The 27054-nt window shown below is 33.9% G+C and overlaps 1 protein-coding gene across 1 annotated transcript in view; it reads left to right on the top strand.

The window, feature by feature from the left end:
- Positions 1–27054, top strand: part of mmd (mind-meld) — a 514304-nt gene that overhangs the window by 354680 nt on the left and 132570 nt on the right. The window contains exon 7 of the mRNA XM_068773325.1: positions 6058–6127. Within this exon, the coding sequence (XP_068629426.1) occupies positions 6058–6127 (70 nt within the window). The remainder of the gene's footprint in view (positions 1–6057; positions 6128–27054) is intronic.

Here is a 27054-nt window from a genome sequence, read left to right as displayed (position 1 = left end):
CTTCGAGATTTCGCTAAAGGTAGTCGTTTGTGAATAATTTTAAAATCAACCTCATCTTTCCATTTCGCTACCGCGGCATTAAAATGCTAACGAATGTTTATTTACGTGAAAAGGAACGCGTCGTCTTTCGGAATTCAAGCTAGAATTTCGTTCCGTTTGCAAGTTCACGTCTTCTGCACGACTCGAGCCTTATATTACCTCCACAGGTAATATTATTTAATTTAAATATAAAGTAGCTAATATGTTTCTAAAAAGTTTTATTTTAATGCAGAGGTGTTAAAGATTTTTAATATTTTTTATTATTGTTTTTCTTGTGTTCAATTGATTTGTGAAGAAAAATCCTTATTTTTACCTAAAAACTAACATTGCACACCATTCTTTAACAACAAAACACTTTACTTAATATAATATTGAAACAACAAATATTGTTGTTACACTAAACTGTTAAAAATAAATGAAATAGAATTATTTTCTTAATTAAAATCCATCAAAAAGTATATTTATTCCTCAAAAAAATAGTCTACTTCTTGAAGACGAGTGTAAAAATATCTTTATTATTAATAAATGTATTAAATCTAAGGATAACAGGTTTAAAAAACACAGCGGAACTGTTGCTCAATATAGGCTTTTATAAAACATATATTAGGACATATTTAAAAAAAAAACAAAAACATTCAAATAGAAACATTATTCTCAATGTTGTGTTATTTCTATACGAATGTTATGTACGTTAGAAATATAATCTCTAGTTAATTATGATACATTCATTTATGTCAACTGATACATGCCCACTGTTGGGTAACAATAATGAAATATAATTACTGTCAATTAAAATGTAAGTGTTTATAATGTTGGTATTTATTATAAACAAACAATAAATTTGAGCTGTGCTAGCCTAGCGATTGAGGATTGTGACTTGCGATCGCAGTTCGCGGGTTCAATTCCCGACGTAAAATGTTATTTAATTCACACGTTGTGCATTAATTGTGAAGGATTTCCACTGATTATAAACAAGTTTCTAGAATATTTAATGGAATCAGGCGTTACCTTGCAGAAGTCCATCCTAAGTAAGAGAAGGTCCGATATTTAGCCACTTCCGCACATGCAGTGGTAGTCGTGCAACAAAGTGCACCGCCCGCCAGCCCGCTGATAAATGCGGCAAACAATGCGAATCACACAACCGCCACCGCGAAATTACTCAACACGTGTTTCACACCTCCACGGGGCATCTTCAGGAGTTATATTACACCGATTAGTGCCAAACACAGAGTTTCTAGAAGATGAACAACAGCGTCCTCTGCGTACCAAAATACCACACTGCGATCACCAACCCTCTTGCCAAGTGCGGCAATTATGGTATCTCTCCCACAGATATCTTTGGGGAAGGCTTCCATTGGGCGTCTAAAGGCTCTATATGACTGCACAAATAACTAGTCAATTAATAATAGGATAAATAAACTAAAAATAGAATAAGAAAAAAGTAGTATTGTATTAAAAAGTCAAATCAAAAAAAAGTAAACTGTGATGTAAAAAATAGGATAAGTAATAAAATAATGAATAAAATAAATGTACCTAGCCACATAAGAGTAATAAGATGATGGAAGGAAGGCGATGAAAGCAAGAAGGAATGAAGAGACAAAATGAAAGATATTGTGAAGTATAAAAAAAGGTAATAACAAAGGAAATTGAGAAGAATGAAAGTGAGTGAAGAATAAAGATAAAAAATTGAAAAATTTATTTAGTAGTAAACAAAGACCCTGATCCCAACAAATTAGGGGTACGAGAAGCCTCCAATAGCGGGGGCCATAAAAAAGGCTCTATATGATAAAATAATATATATGTATATATATATATATATATATATATATATATATATATATATATATATATATATATATATATATATATATCAATAGTAAAATCCGTTTCACTGTTTGCCTGATTGTGACGTTCAAACTTAACAGCTGAATTCTGAAACTAAACATTTATCGCTTTTTCTTTGTAGTTCAATAGAGTGTATTCTGTTACATGCCTCTCGACATCGCTTTGAACTTGCCACATTGCTCATCCGTGAAGCTCTGCGAATGAAAAAAGCTCTCGTAGCTATTTTCGAAATGATTTATAACTTATTGTGTCTCTCGCATCGCAACACATTCATCCAATAATACCCGTGCCGTGAATAATTCCGTTGCTGCTCAGCTGTCTTTACGTATTACATTTTGTCTCCGCCATCGAATTACGTTTGACCTGATCTCAGTATTGCAATATAAAGATATAACACAAAAAAATTATGTAACAGGCGTCAATATGTACGCTTATAACATTTTTAAAACTATATCTTAATATTGGCAATCAATACACTATTATGTAAAGTACAGATGTTCGATTTACAATTTAAAAAAAATGATTCTTTTTTTAAACAAAGTGTGACGTCAGCGATTCATCGATGAAGATACAGAAGAGAAAAGATAAGATAAGGACTAAATTTACCGAATTAACTTAAAGAAACCTTAGTTTGTTCAAATGTTGGTGTTGTAAGGTTCTTGATTTACAATCACAAGCCGATGAACGCACGTAAGCCTTCCATTAGGTCATTCCTTTAGCCTGGGTTCACTAGAATAGGACCAAGCTATTCCCTGCCTGTCGTAAGTTGATAGTAGAAGCCTTCATGGTCCACTCAAAGCGAATGCGATTAAACCAACTCGTGTCTTGCGAACAAGATTCGAAGTTAAATGTAAAAACAAAGTTAAACAGAGATAACATTGACTTCCGCTACAGCGACTTTAACAAACAGAATCAAATTTAAATCGGCTCGAATCGGCATATTGCTCATTCGTTTATCTGCCGTCGACAAACGCAACGGTGCGGTAAGACGCATTGGATTGAACGCGAAGTCCCCGAGGCGAAAACCTTCCAACGAATGTTATACGATATCTATATACGTAATAAAACTTATATCGATTTAAAATTATTTATACCGACCGTAGCAAGTTACTTTTTTGTTGTTGGTATTACAAATAAAAAAATTATTTAACATAGCTGTGCCCTGTGATTTCGACCACATGGAATATAACAACAAAAATATTTAGATTTTTTTGGTTTTTATTGCGTGTGAACCGAACATGAATTACAAAAATTTATATTCTTATGTAAGAAAAGGACCAATATTTAGCCACTTCCACATATGCAGTGGTAGTCGTGCAACAAAGTGCACCGCCCGCCAGCCCGCAGAGCATAACCTGCGCATAACCGGTCATCATGGATGGGGGGGGGGGTGTTAAGCGTTGTAGTGTTTTTTTTTTTCAAATAATTTAATTTCAAGCGGCTTGAAGAGTGCCTCTTGTAAACTGGGTCTGCATATTACAAGTCTAGAAAGTCAGCATTAAACCTTTAATATCTAATGGAATCAGGCGTTACCTTGCGGGAGACCATCTTAAGTAAGAAAAGGACCAATATTTTGACCATTTCCGATTAGCGCCAGTTGACTCTGTGTTTGGCACTAATCAGTGTAAAATTCCTGAAAATGCCCCGTGGAGGGGTGAAACACGTGTTAAGTGAATTAACGGTGGCGGTTGTGTAGTTCGCATTGTTTGCCGCATATATAATCGGGCTGGTGAGCGGTGCACTTTGTTGCACGACTACCACAGCATGTGCGAAAGTGGCTAGATATTGATCCTTTTCTTACTTAGCATTAAATCTTTGTCTTACAGTGAGCGTCCATTGGCTGAAAAGAAAAAGAATCCTAGTCTAGACGTCATAGCATCTAATAGTGTCATTATTCCTGTCATATTAATTTTAAGTTAATATTAATACCTTATTCACACACAAATACATACTTCTAAATACGATCACATAAACATTCAGCGCATTTAAAATATTATACATTATATACTAACGGCTTCACAATTCAAGTCCCCTACTTGTGAAACTCGTTTCGATCCTCGCATTCTAACATTCACGACTCTATTACCATACAAAGTGTTGGTGGCGCTCTAATTAACATAGATTCCTGTTGTCAAGAATACTTCGTGTATTATTTAGGCAAATGAGTGTTACGCGCGCTTTAGAAATTATCTTTATTATAATTTGTACAGTGTTAAGGGATGTTTTGAGACGAAATTAAAATAATAATGCTGATAATGCGAAGTGGATTAATGCTTTGTTTTCAGGGGCTGCTCTAGCTCGAAACCCTGGCACCCTCTAGGCCTAACCTTCCCCCCCCCCCTCGCAGCTATAACTATTAACTTTGCCGTCGTAACAAGAAAGTTTTTTCATATTTCAACAAGCTATTTTATAAGTAGGTATAGCTTACAGTATGGTATTAGTTACGGCCTTACTTTTCATAACGGTAGAGTAACACTCATTGTTTTTATGCCTGTAGCACATCTCTGTTGCGAAACTAAGCGGCGAACCGCGATAGATTCCAAGACGATGCTCTTAGCTGTCACAGATGATCGCGCCCGTGTATTCCACACCCTGCACTATAGGTTAAGCCGCCCGTGTTTGTTTTATCAGTGTGTGGATCAACTGTTCATATTCACAACATTAAGAGTCATTCGTCTTTTAAAGATATTCTAATTAAATATATTTATTCGTGTTATGCGTTGTTGTGTTTGGCACTAATCGGTGTAACATTACTCCTGAAGATGCCCGTAGGGGAGTGAAACACGTGTTAAGTGATTTAACGGTGGCAGTTGTGTAATTCGCATTGTTTGCTGCATACGCATTTATCAGCGGGCTGGCGAGCAGTGCACTTTGTTTCACGACTACCACTGTATGTGCGGAAGTGGCTAAATATCGGTCCTTTTCTTACTTAGGATGGTCTTCCGCAAGGTAACGCCTGATTCCATTAAATAGCGAAATTTGAACCCAGTGCTAGATTATTAACGACTTTATTAAATGTATACATACTTCATTTGTTTCTATTAAATTACAAAACACCATGTATAAAATGATCGTTCTGAAATATCTTATTTTTTAATTACAATGGAACAGACCTTTAACATCTAAAAATACAAAGTCTTCAGACACAGATATTAAACAATAATTAATACGTTACAATTTGGATTTCGGCGTGCGTGGGCACCCCACTAGATGGACCGACGACATATTTACGATCCCGGAATGTCGCTGGAACCGGACATCTCATAATGACTCTTCGTGGCGATCTTTGGAGGAAGGCCTAGGCCTTGCAGTGGGCGTCCACCGGCTGAAGAGAAGAAGAATATTTTGAAAACGCTTCTTCTTAAGTGTAAAAGATTTTCACCATAAAAGCCTGCGAACCTGAAGCCTTTGTAATCACTTCTTACGGTAGACAGGGGATAACTTAGCTTTTTTTTTCGGTGGGGGAAATCTTCCGGTATTCAAGATGCCCTGCCTTTGGGGGAAGGACAGGGGTATGTGGGATTCCTACCCACTAACCCCCCCCCCCCCGGTGGTCGCCCTGCACTAAACGGGGGGACCGCGGTATCTCCCGGTCAGGGATCGCCACGCGGTTTTCCCTCGCGCCGTGCTATTTTCTGATAGCCCGTCCCGGGGTATGCATGGATACGCTACCCTCGAAACCCTCGTCGTGCTATCACGATGGTTCGAGACAACGTCGAACCATCGTCCGCCTCAGAGTCGCCGAAGCTAGTGGGAGTTTAGGACCCCCACCCTAAATCAAGATAACTTAGCCTAATTCAAGTTATCCCGGACTAAAGGGTTGACGTGACAAGGCGTCCGATGCCACTGTCCTGTTGCAACTGTCAACAAGTAGAATCGGCTCCCACCCGATGCCACTTGGCGACCGTGTTCAACGCAGAATCCCAGGGACGTTATTGGGATACCGTATTTAAATAGAAAAACTAAATTAATGAAACATATATTATAGCTATCACGGTGTACAGACTAATTGAAAATAGGTGTAAAATCTATAACGAATTTCGCTGAGAAATGAACTATGTTCATTTTACATCTATAACCATTTCTGTAACCGCAAAAGACATTTTTCAATTTTTTTCCTACGATTTTTCTTCTCTCAAAAATGTTAACGATTTCCTTTTTTTTTCTTTTCAGACAATTGCTTGCGCCGAATCTTAAACAAACGCAGTACTTGGCAAATGGGGCGGAGAGCGAAGTCAGAACTGTGAGTATACTTATTTACATTCTTTCCAATTACTTAGTTAAACAAAATTGAATATTACAAAATCGACTTGTGTAAACCTTTCAATGTATTGTCAAATGAAAATCGATATTTATTTTACTAACAATCTATTCGATACGGATGTATCACCTGGCATAGTTCGTTATTCAAATTAAATTCGATGCGTTCAACACAATACACTTTTTAGTGTTGAATTTTTTGGAATGTTAGATTTAAAATTCGAATGCCGATTCAAATTCAGACGTTATCAGTTATATATCACTGTTATGGCATTTAGTGTAAATTGTAAATATTCTCTTTATTAATTTAAATATATGAAACCTTGATCGCACCTCCAACGAAGGCTTTACGAACTCAAGTAGTAACTTAACTCCACCCATTCACATATATATTTGTGATTTTACCTTCAAGGAGGGGTTTATATGTGGGTGGTGATTCCGGATGGTAAAGTATATAAAATGAAAATTGACTATATAACATAAAATATAATTATAATAGTGTAGTGTATATATACATTACAACAATGCATTCGTTTCAACTGAGATCATCTATATTTATAAAAAATCGATTCAAAAATCCATTTCTATACTTATGAAATGAAAAACGCAATAATTGTTGGATTTTTTTTAAATAATTTAAATGTGAAATAAAATTAATATTAAATGTTATCTACCTTGATAAAATTTATGCTGCAAGAAATTATTGATACATCACATTTCGTTAAATAAAAAAAAATATTTATTGGTAATCGATATTTGAATAACTATGATAATTAGATAAACAATATAATTTTATCATCGAAAAGTACAGAAAAATGTAGTTGTTAAGCTATTATATTAATTTTCATCAATTCCATCATGTCCAAGGAAGTCCACTGTTGGACATAGGCCTCTTCAATAAATTTTCAATAAAACCGATTTAAAATTTGAACAGTCTAGATAAGAAACCGAACATAAATATATCTTTAAAAATTAAAAACACAAAAGCCTTAGATGCGGAAAGTTCAATGACATTTTTATATGTCTCATTCGCATATCGCAAAATATTATCGGACTACCTTTATTTACAAAATTTTAAACATATTAAATACAAATTTAACGAAAAAGCCTATTATTCAATAAACTAATATTTAAATGACAAGAATCCTTGGCAGTGATGTCGACTAATTATTTTGATTTCATTTAGGCTATACCTGATAAAGTGCATATGTATAAATCTGCGTTAAACTTTATTAAAAGATATGTTTTTGTGGAGTTCCTTTCTGTTTATTCTCCACAACTATAACACCTTGCAAAGCGTGATCAAAAATAAAATAAATCAAAAAAATGAATTGATAATAAGTTGACGAATAATAAGAGTTCTGATAAAAGTTTCAATGTTGAATGAATGTATTATACGTTTAATGTGGTTTAGTAGATAAAGATCTACTAAACCCTATTAAACGTGATGGATTTTAAACAAATAGACAAGTTTTAAGAGTAAAAAATACAGCACAGCTAACTACACAATAATCCGCCGACAAGTAAGTTGAAGGCAATAGTATGTATGAAGGCTTTAAAACAGTAGGCTTATAATAGACGAAATTCATACTTCATACAACTTCATACAAAATTCATACAACATCATACAAAATTCATACAACTTCATACAAACAATGTTTGTGTGAAAGTTGTCAGAACTATATGAAGTTAAAGCAATTAAACGTTGAATAGACACGTTTGGGATAGTTGGAAGCGGATGCCGTGAAAGTTTTAACTGTCGGTAGAGAAAAGTAGACAGCTGCAACGGGAAGATTAAGTGTGCATCAGATTTAACCGGAAACGGAGGCGAGAGGCAGCCGCGGTTGAAACTTCCGGTTATTTATCACTGTATTACCAATACACCGATTTAAATTGTATTGTCTGTGAAGTGTATTGATTGAAATATAATTTATGGTAGTATTTTATCTACAAAATTATCATCCTTTATTTATCTATTGCAAATGATAAATAGGTTAAAAGGACTAAGAAGTTAAGGACTAAAAGACGATTAAGGCTGTGTATTTAAAAACCATGTTCAACTTTTCATCTTGATAAATAATTTCTCCAATTCAATATTTGCTTGACTCGTCATTTCTCAGAACCGCCAAAGATAAGATTACATAATTTATTTGCAATAACGACACCAATTAACAATGGTATGTAAATTACAATATAATATTATTATCTGAAATTGATATAGTAAATTTAATATACTTACGAAACTATACATATTCTATTACACCAATACCTCACACGTCGTGGTTACGTTTCAAAAAAACACGACGCAAATTGAAACGCCGCATTGAAAGTGAATTAAGATTTTCTATAGCAAACCATGTAAAGATCGAAGATAGGTTCCAGAGTCACGAAAATATTACTTTTTAAAAAGAAAATTGAACAAAGTAAACATTTAAAAAACAAGAATAATATAACTCTGCCAATAAATAAATTTGAATAATATTTACCTTTTTTGTAACCAGAAACAACACGTAAAAATTTATATAAATTTATTATTCTCTTTTTAAAAAAAAAGCACAACACACTACGTAATTGAAACCGAACTCTAAAATTAGCAAAACAAAGTAAAAATAAAACTGTATTAAAATTGCGTTGTTTTTAGTTAGAAAGGAAATCCCCTAATTTTGATGGCATGGCGCAATTAAAAACAAAAGTGTTGCCATCTTTGATAAAAAAAAGAAAATTTCAAAAAAACTTAAAGACTCCAACCCAAAACAACGCAACCTCGAAAATATAACGATGCACTGTGTAAATTAGTGCTAATTAAGCAGCAACGCTACTTCGAAAAAAAAAACGCAAAACGAAACGACGCATAGCGGGGTATCGGTGTATTATTATTATTTTAACATAATTATACTTTAGTGGTCATACACAACTCATAAAATTCCTGCAACTTAAACAACGGATTTTCTGCCATAAAAAACCTTAAACTCTTTTGAGAATAACCTAAGGTTCTCGCAATTACTTATTCTAAGCGACGGTTTGTTATATATTTTAAAACTTATACAAAGGGAAACTCTTTTCGAAATAATCATAACTGGATGAAGGCTTTATTAGCTTTTCAGGCTTTATTTGTCGTCTGCAAGATTGTTCTGATAGCAGATGCTTGCAAATATTTTTAGAAACCCAGTAACATGTCATATTCGTACTCTTTCAATTTACTTATAAATATGGCATTGTTGGTTCTGATTGTGCCGATAGATGGCGCTGCTAGTCGATTGTCTTACGCTATCGTTTGACTTAGGAAATAAAAGCACCGCTTAGTTTTGTTGAGAAACGCAATCGGTTAAAGGATATTGACCCCAGATAGAAGCGTTATGGAGGCTTTTTTCAAAGTAATAATGTTAGCGAGTTATAGCAACCATCCAAGTTGATAATTGGCCTTTTCAGGCACCTCATAATGAATGCTAAACAGGTATCGAGTGATATCCTATATCGAGGTTTAATCTCGAAGGCTTTTATTCGCTAGGTCATCATCCATGGAGTCAATACAGTAGGATGTAGCGGGTCGAAGTAAGGCTTCCGAGGCCTAACCAGTAGCCATTCATTTGAACAGCCATGTAGTAATGGTAAAATTAGTTCGGGATTAATAAATAAGATATTTTTCAATATAAAATATTTTCTCCAAGTGTTCATATACATTTTTCAATGTTCATATCCGTAGGTACGTGTAGCGATCGCGACACAGTGTACATGTGTTTAAAGTTAAATAAAAAAAATCACGTGACATGATTTAGTTCGATATCAACGTCTATTCGCTACCCGTATTCTTTGCAAATATATATTCAAATTATAAAAAATGCAAAAAAAACGCATTAAGCAACAACTTAGCGATCACATAAACTATCCCGAAGTACTTGTAAAGTACGAAGGCATAAGAAACGAAAACTACCAACAAGAATGTGCAGTTGAAAGACAAATTGTTGTCAGTGTGAACTGCTACAGTTGGTGCTGTTTAAAGAAACAGCGCCCTCTGTTGTCCAGTAGCGGTTTATTTATAGCCTCCTTCTTTAACAGAGAACGAGTACACTCGAATTTATTGCTGTTACCAGTGATATGTTTCTTTTTATTACACTAGATTTATATTCAAGATTTTTTATATTTTTCTTATAATAACCACACTTCTTTCTATATTCAAAACTAAAAATTTTCAAGAATATTTTTGAATAAAGAGAAAAAATTTTAGTGTAATTATCAGAAACAAACGGTATAGAAATATTTACAAGAACATTCACTATCTACACTTTAATTCTTTTATTTTTATTTCTCTGTTTCTTTATTCTTTCTGAGGCAAGTGCGATCCAAGCCAATTTGTTGGTTCTAATTATATATGCTATATATACACGTATGTATGTTTTTATATATGTATTTTTGGTCTATATGTACACATTAACTACCCGTTATTTATCCCTCAACTGTTTCCATACTATGGCTCTCTGGAAGAAATTGTCTGCTATGATAAGACCGACCATTGTACTTTTTTTTTACTATTATACAACCATGTGCAATAAAGAGTATTCAATTAAATAAATAAAAATAAACAAAGAAATTTACATTAACTGGCTGTATAATCAGATGTTCTTTGCCTGTTTTGGAATGAATGACATTGCGTTGACATGAGTTGTCATTTTTAGATCGAGATTCTGATTGAGACAAATTGGACCTAACCTTATTTATCAACCGGTGAATTGATAGCATAAAATGTATTTATAGTTATAGTAACACGTTTTGTTATACTATTTCTCGCTACAAACAATAAAGAGAATTAAAAAAGGGAACTTGTACCTCGATTTCAACGAATTTAAAGGTCTTATATGCCAATATATACGTTTTTACCTTTGGATTCAATATAATATTCTTAAAGCTCCTTTTGGTATACACAAAATGTGAAAGAATGGTTGTTCACTAAATGTCACTCTGAATGATTTCATAGGATACCGTCACCGTCAATATGACGCGGTACCTTGAAACTATTTCAATGTTTATCAAATATATACAAACTATATTATTAAAAAAAACTACGTTTCTAACGCATTTTATATATATGTATTTATATATCACTTTGCACCACTAGGCAAGCTCTTTTGAAACTACTGTATAATGCAATGGTGGTCAAAGGAAAATTCCATAGTTTTAGCAGAAGACATTTTTCTTTTACTATGGCGTTTAAGAAGATAGGCGTCTGATGTTCCTTCTGCTATATCTGTAAAAGGTGAGATACCTTTTTATCATGAAGAACTACCCCAAGACATAAGGAAGAATAATCATATACTTCTTCTCTGGAGTCCATTTCCGTCAGTAAAGCATGAGTCGCTGTCAAATACATGAGTATTGTTTAGGTAGTCTTCTACGATTTCTTGTTCTAATAATGATTATATAAGAACATTTTCATCATTATTACTATTATTTCGGCCATAAAATGACCAAAAGAATTCCAATAGGGGCCGGATTAAAAAGTCTATACGTTCAACTTAAAAAGATCGTCAGTACACGTTATCTTCAAAAAATTTGTATTTATTAAAAGCAGAACAAAAAAGAATTGGAGTAGCGAATAAGAAAATTAAATAAAATTCTCTGCTCACGTAACAATATTGCGCTTCGCTCAATCCGTAGACCGCATCGCCGAATTCTCACCAATTAGAGGCGTTCGTTCGTACAGTCGCCGGCAGAGTTTGTTTCTTTGCTTTCCGAAGTGGACAGGCGGACCGTTTTAATTGCTTTCTATACTGCGACACACGCTGTGAACATTCTTTATTAATTATTTATCTACCCGACTGTACCGGGAATTGTTTTAAATTGAATATTTTTCGTCCAAAGACGTAACAACTTGATTTTGAAACATTTATTGTAAATATTGAACTTAACTTGTTACTAGAAGGTTTCACTAAGAATAAAATATGAATTTCAAAGCTGAATTCATCTATTTATAATATCTACTATTCGAAACTGTGTTCCGAGGTAAATTTTCAAATTCCTGCAACTAGAACGCATTGCAAATCTAGAGAGAGAAAAGAAGAGTCTTTTTATCAACTGCTAAGACAAATATCAGTACACATGCATCCTTACATAGGATGTGTGACCACAACAATTCATATATTAGTTGTATTGATATATTCTCGTATTCTCTTGTACCTTTTAAAAGACAATTTCATTCGAAATTATTGGATACACACAATACAATTTAAACCTAATTGGAATGTGACTGCTTGCTGTGACTCGTAATTATTACTCTCTGTTCTGCAGAATGCGCTGGATTATTGATCACTGTTTAGTAATGTATTTGTTGTTTTATTATTGCTTAACTTTGATTTATTAAATTTTCTTAGAACGATAGTTTTAGTCTAACAATTGTAACTAATTTTATATTTCTAAGTTTGTTAATTTCTTACTGCCATAAAATTTTTATAATCTATTATCTCTACAGAAACGCATATATATGTTTAGATTAGTTAAGGTAATATATTTTATGTTTCAGATTATCAAAAATTAATTAACAAGCTATAAAATATAACGATGAAACTTTGAACGTTTATAAACTTTTTAGTGATAGCGCCTCCACGTCATTCTATGTTCTCTTTTCTAATAATAAATCTATTGTAAGAGAACGATAAAGGCTCAGTGGCAAAGTTTTAATGGAGGGTCGAGTAAATGGTACTTAGGAGCTTGCCAGAGGTTGAACGCCTATCAGCATTAACCGTTGCTCTTTTAACGAAAGCTCGCAAACGCTAGCCTGAAGATATTTATTGCTCGTTCCATGAGAACAAACAATGCATCTTATATCTAAACAGCTCTTGAGAAATTTTATTATCACTTACAAAATAGTTGTACGTATAACAAAAATAAAACTTTTGACTACTCTTTATATTTTATGTTCTAATATTATTTATTGTTATGCATATAGGCCTTCTACGTAGATTTTCAAAAGGATCATCTATCTAAACCAGAGTTCCCCAAACTTTTTTGTGTCGTAGACCCCTTGCCATGTTTTTCCGTGTTAGGTAGACCCTACTTACCTGATATTGATTTCCTGTAAATTTCTAACGATAGTGAGGTTTAGTAAATAAACGTAAAATAATTTAAAAATAAAATAACATAAGCAATAAGTCAATATTTTTAGTGAAAAGGATAAGCCTGATGCTTTAATAATAAATTATCAACATTTGGCGTCAATTTTGTAAGGGTTAATCTTAAATCTCCTCGGCTAATGATGTCCAGTCTGTTTCTTTTTTCGTTAGGAGATTGGTAACAGCGCTGAACCGCCTTTCCACTAGTTATGACGATGGAAAGGAAATTAAAAATTTCTTGATATTATAAGATAGTATGATGTAAGTAAACAGGTACTATGGTATGTATGTGTTGAGATCCACTATCGTGGACCCTATTTTCATTTCATGGACCCCCAAATTTTTTTTCGCTGACGTAGACCCCTTGCAGGTTGACATAGACCCCTAGGGGTCGATATAGACCACTTTGGGAATCACTCCAGCAACTTGAAGACCCAGTAGCCATGTGTCAATTTGCTGACCTATATCGATTACTGTCATTCATGTAACTCCTCATTTATGATCTCATATAGGAATCACAAGCATATCCTTCTCCATAGCTCGATGAGTGACAGTAAATTTGCCAATAACGCTTGATATTATAGAACACATTTCTCTATTACAACATATAATTCTAAACGTTTCAATACTAAGTTTAAAGTGATCGAACAAGATCACAAACTAATCATAAATAATGAAATATATATTTAGTAAATAATTAAAGTTAATAAAATATCTATAATTGTATAAAAATAAAACTAGAAATAAAAAATCAAAACAATAACAAAACTGTGATAATATAGTAAACTGCAGTCTAGGAACGAAGATGAAGGAAGAAAGGTGATGCATCGGAGACGATTTGAATGCTTATTACCTTCTCTTAATTATCAATAAACACGTTTTTAAGTACTATATTTCATTGTTTATATCTAAATTTATTAATTGTAAACGACATTCAGCGTCAACATTGTCAGACGTTGTTTATAGACGCCCACAGTTGGGCATAGGCCGCCCTCAATGATATTTCAGACATTTGTCGGCATATTCAAGGTCCAGAAAGACAGAGACACAATTTTTGTGATATAATTATTTATTTTTTGGAGCATGTATATGTGTGGTTGTAAAGAGAACAAAACGTCGGTAAATCAGTACCGCGTCTATAAGGCGTAATAACTAGCGCCATCTAGTAAGTTTTTAGAGAAAGTATGATAATCTAGTCGCACTATAATCGCCACACATAGCAAGACGATTTGCGATCGCGGTTTGGTATGTTACACAAAAGACGCTCATGCCAAATTTCTTGAAACTTGTTTTAGAAGTAGCGATCCTGTGTACTCAATACACAAAATGTGAATGAAATAAGGTTGTATATAGAGAATTGAACCCGCGACAACTGGGTCCACCAGCGCTGAGCTACCAGTGCATCATGAAAACGAAACCGTTTCGTAATTGTTTGAGGACATTTTTATTTGATAAATATTCATTGAATGTAAAAAAAAACTGAATTGAATTATATAAGACCCTTTGAAATTCAAACTTCGTTCCCTAAAAATAGGGTACGGAAACGAAATGTCCCTTCTTAATATTTCTTTACAAACCTAAACGTTGTTAAGGGCTTCCATTGATTTGCTTTTATTTTCAATTTGATACCCACAACTTGAGGGTGTTTCGTTTCAAAATAATATAAGAATACGGAATTATATAAAAAAGTAAAGGCTGGCTTTATATCGAAAACTGAATAAAGCATGATTGGTTATTGAATTTCGGGCTTTAAGTGGTGTATAGCACAATTATCATCAAAAGTCTTTAATGCATTTTCATCTATTTCTAATCACCTGTATAAAAAGATCACTTTAAAATATGTTACATTTTTTCTATTGAAATCCGATGGATAGAAATCAATTTTGAAAACACTTTTATCGTTGTATTATCATTACATTATTCATTACCAGCATCTATATACAGTCAGTTAAAAATAGAACATTTTTGAAAAATTAAAAAAGTTAGCAAATGGTTTCGTTTCTGGCCAGTTTTTTTTATGATCCATATTGGGGACATCGTGTATCCCTATCTTTGGGAAGGAAACGACCCTATTTATTTTCTTTATTGATTTTTTCACGCTCTTTTTTTAACTATCTTTCTCTTCTTTCATTCATCACGTAATCTTTCTACTTCTTTCATCTCAAAATTTTCTGTCTTTCTCTTCCGTTCTATTCGCCATACATCCATCCTCAATAACATTCCAGGTATCTTTATTTAAAATTTTCTGTAAATCTCAGTTTTATTTAGCTTTACATTCATATTATTTACATATACTTATCACAGTTTCTATCTTTTATTCTATTTATTTCAATATTTTTGTTTATAATTTAATTTTATTTATTTCTTTACTTTGATGCTTATTTCTGGCCAGTTTTTTTAAAGGTCCGCGCTATTGGTTGTTCTTGTACCCCTAACTTATTTCTGGGGACTTTCATTCTTATTTTTAATATATTTTTTAAAATTAATATTTTTATTTTCGCGCTCTTCTTTCATGCATCTCAGGTTCACATATTAACCATTTTTTGCTACAATTCATCTACTTTTCTCTTTGATTCTATGTCTTTCTTTCATCTCCTCAATTTTACATTTCTTCATTTTTATTGTTGTTTGTACAAACCTATTTAGAACATATTTATTTTTATTTACATTACATGCTATTTCATTTTTACAATTTTTAAGTTCTTTTAAGTTCTTTTTAAGTTCTGGCCAGTTGCCAGCGTTGATAATTCAGTCTTTACCATTTAACGAGTGTCGTCAACTTGAAATGTGATTTATTACTTCGGAGAGGTCCAGCCGACACAGGTCGTGATGTCTAGACGGCGTTCCGCTGAAGTTATAATTGATCTGTACCGATTTCGGAAGTTTCGCAAAATTGACTCGTCTTTGCATCGACTTCAAAGTAAAACTCGATTCGTTTGATAGATTTATTATTCGTTTGAAATTTAATCACCGGTCCGCCTTGATCCGGGGAGTTTCCCGTAACTTCGAGGTGTATTGGACTTAACGTAAACGACCTATTATCGATCGATGTTTATACTAACGAAACTTTTTAAAAAGTCCTTACATAACTGTGAAAATTTCAGCTGTTCAAAGTATATAGTACACGGCATTTGATTTGGCACTCCAGGTTGAAGTATAAGAGTAGAGAATATCGCATATTGTTCCAAAAGCGATAAATAGACAGATAAAAAATATTCAAATAACGCAGGATGTTTGTTTAACCCATTACCGCCCTCTGTACCTGCACAGGTACAACTACTTAATCGATAAATTATGTATTTTATCTGTGGTAAGTGTTGAAAGTAGTTAGTAATTACAAATCTAGTTGACACTAGTTACCATATAATAAATAAAAATAGGCGGTGGCGCGAAAACAAATGTCACTTATTTTGTAATAAAATACGGAGTCCAGACACGACATACAAGGTAAGATTATTTTGTTGGTTTTTATCAAAAATAGTGAAATATTTCAACTTCTTTTTTTATTTTTATGGAGTCTATTTATTTGTGTTGGTAATAATAACATAAGAATTAAAGTTAATTACAAAACTTGTAAAGTAGGGTTTGTTTCATTTGTTGTACACAAGCGGGTACAGCGGGCAGATTCGTACTAAAATTTCGTTTTGTTTACACTATTACTTATAAGTTGAAATGGCAAATCGGAACGTATTTACCAGTTATAAGAGACTGGAGGAAGCCTTGGAATTAATTATGGCTGATGAAAGCAATGATGAAGAGTACGATATGGTATTAGTGCCACCAGATCCGGCTGTGGTGAGTGATGAGGAAGAAGGTAATGAAGATAATTTGGCGGCTTCAAGATTCCCTATGGACGTTCCAGGGACTATTGAGGTAGGTCGGCGTCATCCTGACTACGATGTTTCGGAATTGAGCGACAGTGATGATAAGCCGCTAAGACCTATTCCTGCAAAACGTGCCAAAAAATGTGATGTACATTTACCTGTATGGAGGAAAACTCAGCCAACCTATAGTTCTACTTATGAAATTACCGATATGATATGAAGAAGAAGCCTAGGGCGGAATATGATTATAGTTTTGATACAAAGAATGAGATAACTATGGTACGTTGGAAGGACAATAATGTCGTTACAATGGGAACTAATTTTGATGACATAGAGCCTCTGGGCAAAGTCAAACGATGGTGTAACACCAGAAAGCAAAAGGTTGACGTAAATATACCTAAAATGTTTGTCAACTATAATAAAGGAATGGGTGGAGTTGACCAAATGGATCAGTCTATCAGCCTTTATCGGATTTCAATAAAAGGAAAAAAGTGGTGGTGGGTTATATTTACCTATTTGTTAGATATGGCGATATCAAATGCTTGGCGACTACATGTTTTGCTCAGTAAAACTAAACAAGAGATAACTTACATGGACCAGTTATCTTTCAGACGAATTATTGCACGGACTTATTTACGTCCAACGGAAACTAAGAGCCGTCCGTCATCCTCAGCGGCACTAGGGGGTCGGAACAATAATGGTCATAATCCTGAACGGATGGAAAACCCATTGCGATGTGTTATCTGTCACCAAAGAATTCGCTGGCGTTGCGAAATATGTTTGAAAACGCAATGTGTTGAACGACCTTGTTTCAAACAATTTCACTCCTAAAGCGCCCATTGTACACGGCTGAGTACACCCCTAAAACTTGATATGTAAATATATTTTTTTCATTTTATCTTCTTATATATCATATTTTATCCCTTATGGACTAATAAATAGAAAAACAATAGAAAAATATACTGCAGTTTCATTTTGGGCGTTAATGGGTTAAAAGATTTTATAATAATTAAATTATAGATATATACATATATAGCCTCTCCAGGAATTCTTCTGTAGACTTACATATACGAACGATCAATTATAAGATCTTAAGTTGAAAGTTCGGGGATAGATGGCGCTAGTACAGATAACCAGCGCCATCTATCGACGCCGTTCAAAGTAACAGCGTTCCGACCTATACATATAGATTGGTTATAGGTATAGAAGACTTTTAAATTTATTTCCAATCATCCTTTATAAGGTGATTACTCTGAAATATGTTTTTTTTAAAATTAAATACGACAGACCAAGAACTTGCAGCAGTACAAAATCCGAAAAGACAGATAGTAAACAGTGATCAATTTAAGTATATAATAATCTGAATTTTTGAAACGCTTTTATTTACTATATTTTCAATACGTTATATATATGGTGTACCATACAATAACTGACTAAAATAGGCTATGTATTCACATCTTTAAGGTTTTTACACCAAAGACTGACCTTTATGTTTATCTAAATCTTTGGAAAACAGGCTTCTTGTTGGGAGCTATGTTATCTAAAGTTATAGAGCACCTTCGTATGCATTGACCGGTGGGGAGTTTAGCTTGATTGAGGGCACCGAACTACTAAGCGACGCCCCTCCCGTTTGCCCCCTCCAGGGTAAGTTTAATTACAGCCAAGCGGTGTCGCCCCTAACGTTCAATCTTAATGTTTTGCATGCAAATGTTTTTGTTTTGTTTAACGTTAAACAAAACATAAGACTGTTTTGTTTTATCTCCTATCCTTTTTGATAACAAGTTTTTTTTTTAATTTATACACTAGATAATAATACCGCAACGGGTGAAGAGAAAGGTCCAATTGGTGATGGCGGTGATGACATACGGATCCGAGACGTGGTCACTTACGACAGGCCTCATAAAAATGCTCAAGATCACCTAGGGAACGATAGAGGGGCCATGGTAGAAGTTTTAAACTTTCAGTATTAATTATATAAGATTTTATTCTGGAAATCGAACCTGGGACTTACACTAGGCTAACACTGTTCGAAATATAAGAATATTTATTACTTACTACCATCAAGAAAAAAGCGGATAAATAAATATTTTAAATAGCTATACTAAAAGTTATTTGTTAAGCAGTAAAAATTCAACTATTATATATATATAATTAAAATCATAGTTTATACAGCAGTACAGTTGAAAAACTGAATACGGAATATTTAGGATGTTGTTTATTTAAGCGGAAAAAACAAACTTGAAAATCAGGACCATCGCGTGAGCTACGAACTATTTCCGTATGAATTTCCTGCGGACAAGGGATTAACGGCCCAGCCCGATAGCCGTGTTTGGCCCAAGTCACGAGCGGAAGCGGCGGCGATCACAAAATATATATACAGCTGATGACAGAGATTTTTGTATATAAATTGCCTTTGCTTGATAGTTGTTGAAATTATTGAAACGGTAACCTGCTTGCCCATTCACAAATAAATTGATCAGGTGATCTATTATAGATGTAAAAGCGGTTTCAAAATTTTATTCAGTACATAATAAAATTATTGTTAACTCTCTATCACTGAAAACTATTTACTATTAGAAGTTATTAGACTGTCGTGTTCTAAAAGTAAAAATACGTCAATGTTACATATTTCAGATATATTACTTTATACAAGGTTATTGTAAATAGGTGTAAAGTTTAAAAGCGATATATACAATCTTTTTTAAAGCATTTACCTTTGTATCCAAACATTCTTTATATACAAAAACTTCATTTAATAAAGCTTCTTATACTTGACACAAGATGGAGTTTTATTCGCTGTGATGTTGATCGACACCGATAGATGGCGCTGTCATACAATTGCCTATCGCTATAGTTTGACAAATTTGTTGACGAAGTTTGATCTTAACATACATTAAAAATTGGCATTAAAAGAATCACATTGTATATCTGGCAGGAGCATATAAAATGTTAAAACAAATTATAATTTCACTTTAAATATACATTGTTTCAATGTTCAGGCGATTCTAAAGTTTCATTATTTTATTTCATAAAAAGCAAAGAGACTGTAGTTATTTCAGATTTTCTACGAAGTAGTGGTAGCCCAGTAGTAAGGATTGCAACTTGCGACAGCAGGCCGCGGGTTCAATTCCCGAGATACAGTCATATATACGATTAACACTATGTGCATTAATTATATAGGGCTGCCACTACTCAGAAGATTGCAGAGGGTGGGTTACACCGTTCTCTGCGTGACACTGCGATCTATTTATACTGCGATCGATGCGACTCGGATTCCAAACCTGGCGATTATGGTATATACTGCCTTAGATATCTTTGAGGAAGAAATATGCCTTGCAGTGAGCGTGTATGGGCTGAAAGGATTACCACTGAAAATTCAAAATACACTATTTTCTTAACTAAAATTAAAACAACAGATTTGTTTTCCCGTTGTAACGTTAAAAGTTTCTTTTATTAATCTGGAAATTGTTATTTATTTCAAAACTCTTCCGTGCACTATTTACTACTTGGTTTCGGTTGAAGTTGATGCTGTTAGTCTGGGGATTTTTACAGCTTCACCGGAACTGAGTTCACGGAGCGGAAGGGTCTATGAACTTAAAAATAAAACAGCAGCTGGATATACGGATTCCAGTTGTACGATGACGTTCGTACGTAGTAAATCGCCCTATCCGAGTAGAGCTGTGTAGTGTTGATGTTGTGTATGCGACTTGGGATGGCAGCGTGGACAAAGGCGGACCAAGAATGGATCCGAATCACGGTTAGGGAGCAACCAGCCGCCCTCTAAGAACGGCTGTTGTGGTGTGAAGAGTAGTGTTTTGTTCTATTGTGAATGATGCAATGTCCCTTTCAGAGTGTCGCATCTTCTTAGCAGAGTTATGTGTATATGTGTTAATATATATGAGATTTATACACCTACAAACGATTGAATTCTAAAACACAAAATTAAAGATCAAGTTAATTAAGATATTCATAGTAGTAAGTTACAACGAAGTCTAGATTAAAATATATCACGAAAACATTTAGACCAACGAACAGGCGACAAGAAACGAGGCAGAAAATCGTAGAAGTACCCCTCTCACTATGCAAACGATCGCGATAAAGTTGCGAATGTAGTCATAAAACAGTATCAACGTTACGATCGGGTTTTCAGACTTCAGCGAGTACTGAACTTCAATAGTTATTTTTGTGCATTTATTAACTTTCGTTGTCTTGCAACTGTATAAGATTGGGATTGAATTTAGTGGACTGTATTTAATTAAAAGGTCTTGGTCCAGAGAAAGAATTAATTTATTAAGACTTAATTTCACAAGGAAGCGGAGACATGTGTGCTCGGTAGCGGTAGGGAGCAGAGAGAGAGAGTGAGCACAGATAAAAATATTTTACAAATTCGCCAAACCATAGACAAGATCTTACCTAAAACATTTTTGGTTGGTACTATTGCCAACAGCAACTAGACATTTTTTGCTTATTAAAATAAAAAAGAAGTTTAAATTTGTTTGAGGAATATCTTTATCACTATAACTGCAAAGCATAGATCTCCAAAATATTCCTACGATAATTGATCTTCGGGATTCCGCTTTTAACAGTTTCCTGTCTATGTTGGTCTACCTTGCGACATGCCTACCGACTTTCTTATTTATTTATTGAATCTGTATAACACTGATATTAGCATCCGTGCCTTTGTTTTTAACAATTGCCGTTTTCCATATTTATTTTGCTCAAGTTTCTGCATGTAACGATTTCCAATGGTTGGGAGTGGTCTTCATCCAACAGCTTCTAACGACCTCAAAGTATACAATATGCAATAGAAAAAAATTAAAGTTAGGCATCAACAAACAAAAACAAAAACAAAAAAGATATGTAAAAATAAATAATATTAAACTGTGATAAAGATAAAGATAAAAATGTGATACAACAAAACTAGAAATTAAGAAAATGTAAAATGAAAAGAGGATGAAAGAATGGTAAAACAGAGCAAAAGGGAAAGAAAGCAGAATTGTGGTTTAAAAGAACAGAATGAAAGATTATGTGAAGAATGAAAGAGAAAAGAATGAAAATAAAATAATTAAGTGAATAAATTAAATGCTAATAAAGTCCCTATGCCAACATAAATAGGGGTACGAGAGCCCCCCAATAGCGGGGGTCAATAAAAAAAAAAAGTCTCAAAGTCGTACGTCGACCTTGTGGACGGAGGCCCAACGCTGTGCTTGCTGACAGACTTATGTCCAACAGTGGACTTTAGTGTAGTATAATTAAAACCTTAATTCCCAGATATCCTTCCATTCACGTCATTTTATTAGACAAAGTGTACATGCATCCGTATTAAACTATATTAAAATATGCATTGTGAAGTTTCATCCTGCTTCTTGTTCACAATTAAAGCTAAATTTAAGCTAAACAGAATCAAAAATATAGTTGATTGAAAAATAGAATAGCTAATAAGTTGACGATCTATAAAAGTTATGTTAAAAGATACTATATTTTATAGAATCAACCGTTACCTTGTGGAAGTCCATCCTAAGTAAGAAAAGGAAACAATGCAAATCACACAACCGCTACCGTCAAATCACTAAAAAAATGAGTTGCCGCATAGGCATTTATCAGCGGGCTGGCGAGTGGTGCACTTTGTTGCACGACTACCACTGCATGTGCGAAAGTGGCTAAATATTGGTCCTTTTCTTACTTTTGTTACTATGTTGAATAAACGTTTTTTATCTTTATTTCTACTATTCTTTAGCGGTTTTATTGGTTAAATCTTTGGACTTAGGTACAACATACGTCTTTAAATTGACTGAAATAAGAATCAAATTCAAATATGACTCAATTATTACTTAGTTCCTTTACAAGGTTTCCATGTAATATTGGTCGGTATTATAGTCTATATATGTATTATGGAAATTGTTTAGGTTCTATTGTTCTATTATGTGATTGTTTTAAACAATTTTTTTTATGTTCTCTTGCGAGTTTTAGCTCTCGTAATACTAACAAAATTGTAACAATAGATGCCCAAGATAATGATAGACATGAAATTTTTAAGTACGATTGAAAAATTTAATTGAATGTACATAACTTAACTATGGTATAGATTAACTTAGAGGTGTCAATCAAAAACAAAAATAAGTTTGACCTTACCCAAATCCAACTTGAATTGACTCACTTTGATGGCGTGATCGAAATAAATCGCTCGGATGGCAAGAGATGAGACTTAGGGCGGCAAAAGCCGGCGACCGGGCAGCGAAGGAGAGGGGGGTAAGGGTGAAGGAGTGCGAGGGGGGGTGAAATTCAAATTGGATTGAAGGAAGTTTAGATTGGATTGAATTTTCTGCCACCTTGTTTAATTTGGTAAGGGCAAACGGATAACCGACGACGTCGATACGTCTGTTGTAAGTGAGGGAAAAAAATTCGATTGTTCCACTCCATTACTTTACTCTTGAGATATAAAGTTGTAAGAGTGCCTTATCTATAATGAGTTTGGGATGATTTACAATCGAAAAGAAAAGTATTTTTCATTTATTCGGTCTCTTAATCTTATAACACGAAGTCAATATTACCTTCTTCGTTATCCGACATCCGCTCACTGGAAAGCGTATGCGTTCCACCTAGTGTTGGAGCCTATCCATGTCTACCTACTTGTGATCGGTACTTGAGAACCTTTCGATCTCAAAGACCGACGGATGAACAGGCAATATGCTTTATCCTGAGTAAGAAAAGGACCAATATTTAGCCACTTCCGCACATGCAGTGGTAGTCGTGCAATAAAGTGCACCGCCCGCCAGCCCGCTGATAAATGCGTATGCGGCAAATCAATGCGATTCACACAACCGCCACCGCCAAATTACTCAACACGTGTTTCGCCCCTCCACGGGGCATCCTCAGGAGTTATGTTACACCGATTAGTGCCAAACACAGAGACTCTGTGCGGTAGTGGCTAAATATTGGTCCTTTTCTTACTTAGAATGGACATCCGCGAGGTAACACCTGATTCCATTAAATAATATGCTCTATCTGTTCTCACTTCAGACAAGCAATTCTTCAAACTATATCGGTGGCTTTGGTTCATATGCAGATCTCTTCACTCATAAGAGATAGAGTACCTTTTATATTCAAAGATATGAACAAAATGTTTTAACTAAAATTTGTAAATACCAAAAAATATCAGTTTTCATTGAGAAAAGTTTAGCTATAAATTGCTTACATACATCTACCTTTCAATTCTTCATCACCTAATTATTACAGATACTTTTGAAAGCGTATTATTAAAAAGCTGATATGGATCAACACTCGTGGTGTTGATAGCCTGGTGATGTACGACGTCAAAATAAGATAGTCCACAAATTCGATGTCTAGAAGAGCAAGTGTTCACAAACCATGAAGGATGCAACAGAGGAAAATATATATCGCAACAAAAACAACATACGATAAAGGCAGATAAGCAATATTTTTTTAAGATGAAACATATGTATCAATTATAGTATTATACATAATGATTAGTTACATGTGTAAAAGATTCAAACCGGTGAAAATCCATTGAATTGGAAGGTCGTATATCTAAAAGCTTGGCGGCCTCGCGATTCAGTAAAATAATATGTAGCGGCGAGTGCTGAAGGTACCCGAGGAGTTCTCGAAATTCACTACCTTAAAACAGGTTTATGGCTAGCCGCCCTGTGCATCATATCGCCTTAACCCTTAACTTGGCAGATTTTTTTTTAATATTACATTAATATTTATACCACTTGACTTTGAAGACCCAAGGATGCCAACAGAAAACACTGAACAAGCGTTCGAAAATTAAGAAATTACCTAAACATTCACATACTAATGATAACTCTGCGTTCAAAATTGATGCCACTATTTTTTTTTAATTCTGGTGTATCTCTACAGATACATTATCAAGAAATGGGTTAAACCTTAAAAATCTGCAAATGATATTTAAGCATTTCGGTCCCGAAAAGAGGTGAATGTGGATCGGCAAAAACAATTAAAACTTTTAAATCTATTTACAATCACCTATATAAAGTTATCACTCTGAAATTTATTATATTAGTTTATTTTGTCTATTAAAACACAACAGGATATCATCTGGTAGAACCACAATCTAGAGGAATAGATAGTAAACAACGATTTGTTGTAACATATGTTAAGCTAAATTAATAAATTACTACGTTGTCCACTAGATGGAGCGAGCATAGCGGGACGTCATCAGTGGTGATCTTAGGAGGTGGTCTATGTACTGTGCATCTATTGGTTTTTACGGTGATGATAAGGATGATAATAAGAATGATTTATTTATTTAACAATTCTTTATTGTACATGCTAGGATATATATATAAATAGTTTCAAAATAATAAACAAAAAAGTACAATGGGCGGTCTTATCACACGAGACAATCTCTTACAGACAACCATAGTATTTAAACAAAGGGATTAATAATGGGCGATGGTGATACAACACTTGGCTTTTAAACTTCTTACCAATATTCCCGTATAAAGAACAATTAAACAAAAGTTGTACTAGCTTAAAAGTAATAATTTATGTGACTTCTATTGCTAAAGCGAAACATATATTCTAAAAGACTATTTATAAACACGTGAACACAATGATACTAGTGTAATAAATACTTCACCATTTAAACCTCCTAAATTAACGACGTGAAGAACGTATCAGTATCTCTTTACGTTTGTAAACTGATCACTTGTTGAACTAAACCTCCAAGGTTTAATTAAATACGTTACGTGATACGTCAATTGTCTTGTCTTTATGCTAGTGTTGTATTTGTATTTGGAATGTGAAGGAAATAAATTATATGCGTACCGTTAATGATGTCATGTTCTTTTTTTAATTAGATTAAAGAAAACTTAATAGATATATAAAAACTTTTTGAATAACCATATATCATTTTCAAGTACAATTATGTTTTTCATATCAAAACAAAATATTTAATCAAGAAAAGGACCAATATTTAGCCACTTCCGCACATGCAGTGGTAGTCGTGCAACAAAGTGCACCGCACGCCAGCCCGGTTTACTGATTAGTGCCAAACAAAGAACCCTGTGTTTGGCACTTATCGGTGATTATAGTATATCCTACCATATATATCTTTGAGGAAGGTTCTATGTTTAGCAGTGGAGGTCCATGGGCTGAAACGAGGAAACCACGATGACATATCACTGATTGAATTTCAACACTTTTTATATTTTAACACGATATTTTGTTGAAATCTGTCAAATTATTCATAGTTGCTAAACTTTATTGCATCTGTTACAAAAATAAATTAAAATATTTTTACAAATTTAATATTTTATTTAGAGATGAAATAACAACATGCTTTTGAAAACAACGCAACGTTTTTAAAAAACTTTTTACGTGTCTGTGACTTTTTTTATTTATATTCTTTGCTGTTATTTATCTAACTTAAAAAAACAATTCTAACTTTTCTACTTAACAAAATTTCTTCTGTTTTTTTTTCTGTTAATTGCGTTGAAGATTATGTAAGACCAAAATACTAGTGCATATTCAAACGAGCTACTAAATGTAGCCATCCAAATGTAAATTACGTGATAATCAGGGAACTTAAATAAACTTGCTTACATAAGACACTTGTGGCAACGGTAAAACCATTTTTCACTGGGGACATACTGTAATTATCTTGCATAGGGGGAGGGGGGCGGGAAGGGGGGAGGGCTTGGATGAATGCTGAAACGGCCACGTCGTCGCTCCATTTTTCAAACTCACAATAGCCTGCTTGTGTCTTTATAGAACAAAGTTTGGCTTGATGTAACCCATGTTGATTTAAATATTACAATTTTAATGTACTACACTCCCAAACGAGCTAATATTTATGTTACTTCAGTGATTCCCAAAGTGGTCTATATCGACCCCCATGGGTCTATGACAACTTGCAAGGGGTCTACGTCAGAGCAATAAAATTTGGGGGTCCATGAAATGAAAATGGGGGTCCACGATAGTGAATCTCAACACATACA

Source organism: Battus philenor, unplaced genomic scaffold, assembly GCF_028537555.1.
Source record: "Battus philenor isolate CCGP_79_NKW_IND1 unplaced genomic scaffold, ilBatPhil1.0.hap1 SCAF_6, whole genome shotgun sequence".
Classification (NCBI taxonomy): Eukaryota; Metazoa; Arthropoda; class Insecta; order Lepidoptera; family Papilionidae; genus Battus; species Battus philenor.
The sequence above is the reverse complement of the archived record's forward strand: the minus strand, read 5'-3'. Positions and strand labels throughout refer to the sequence as shown.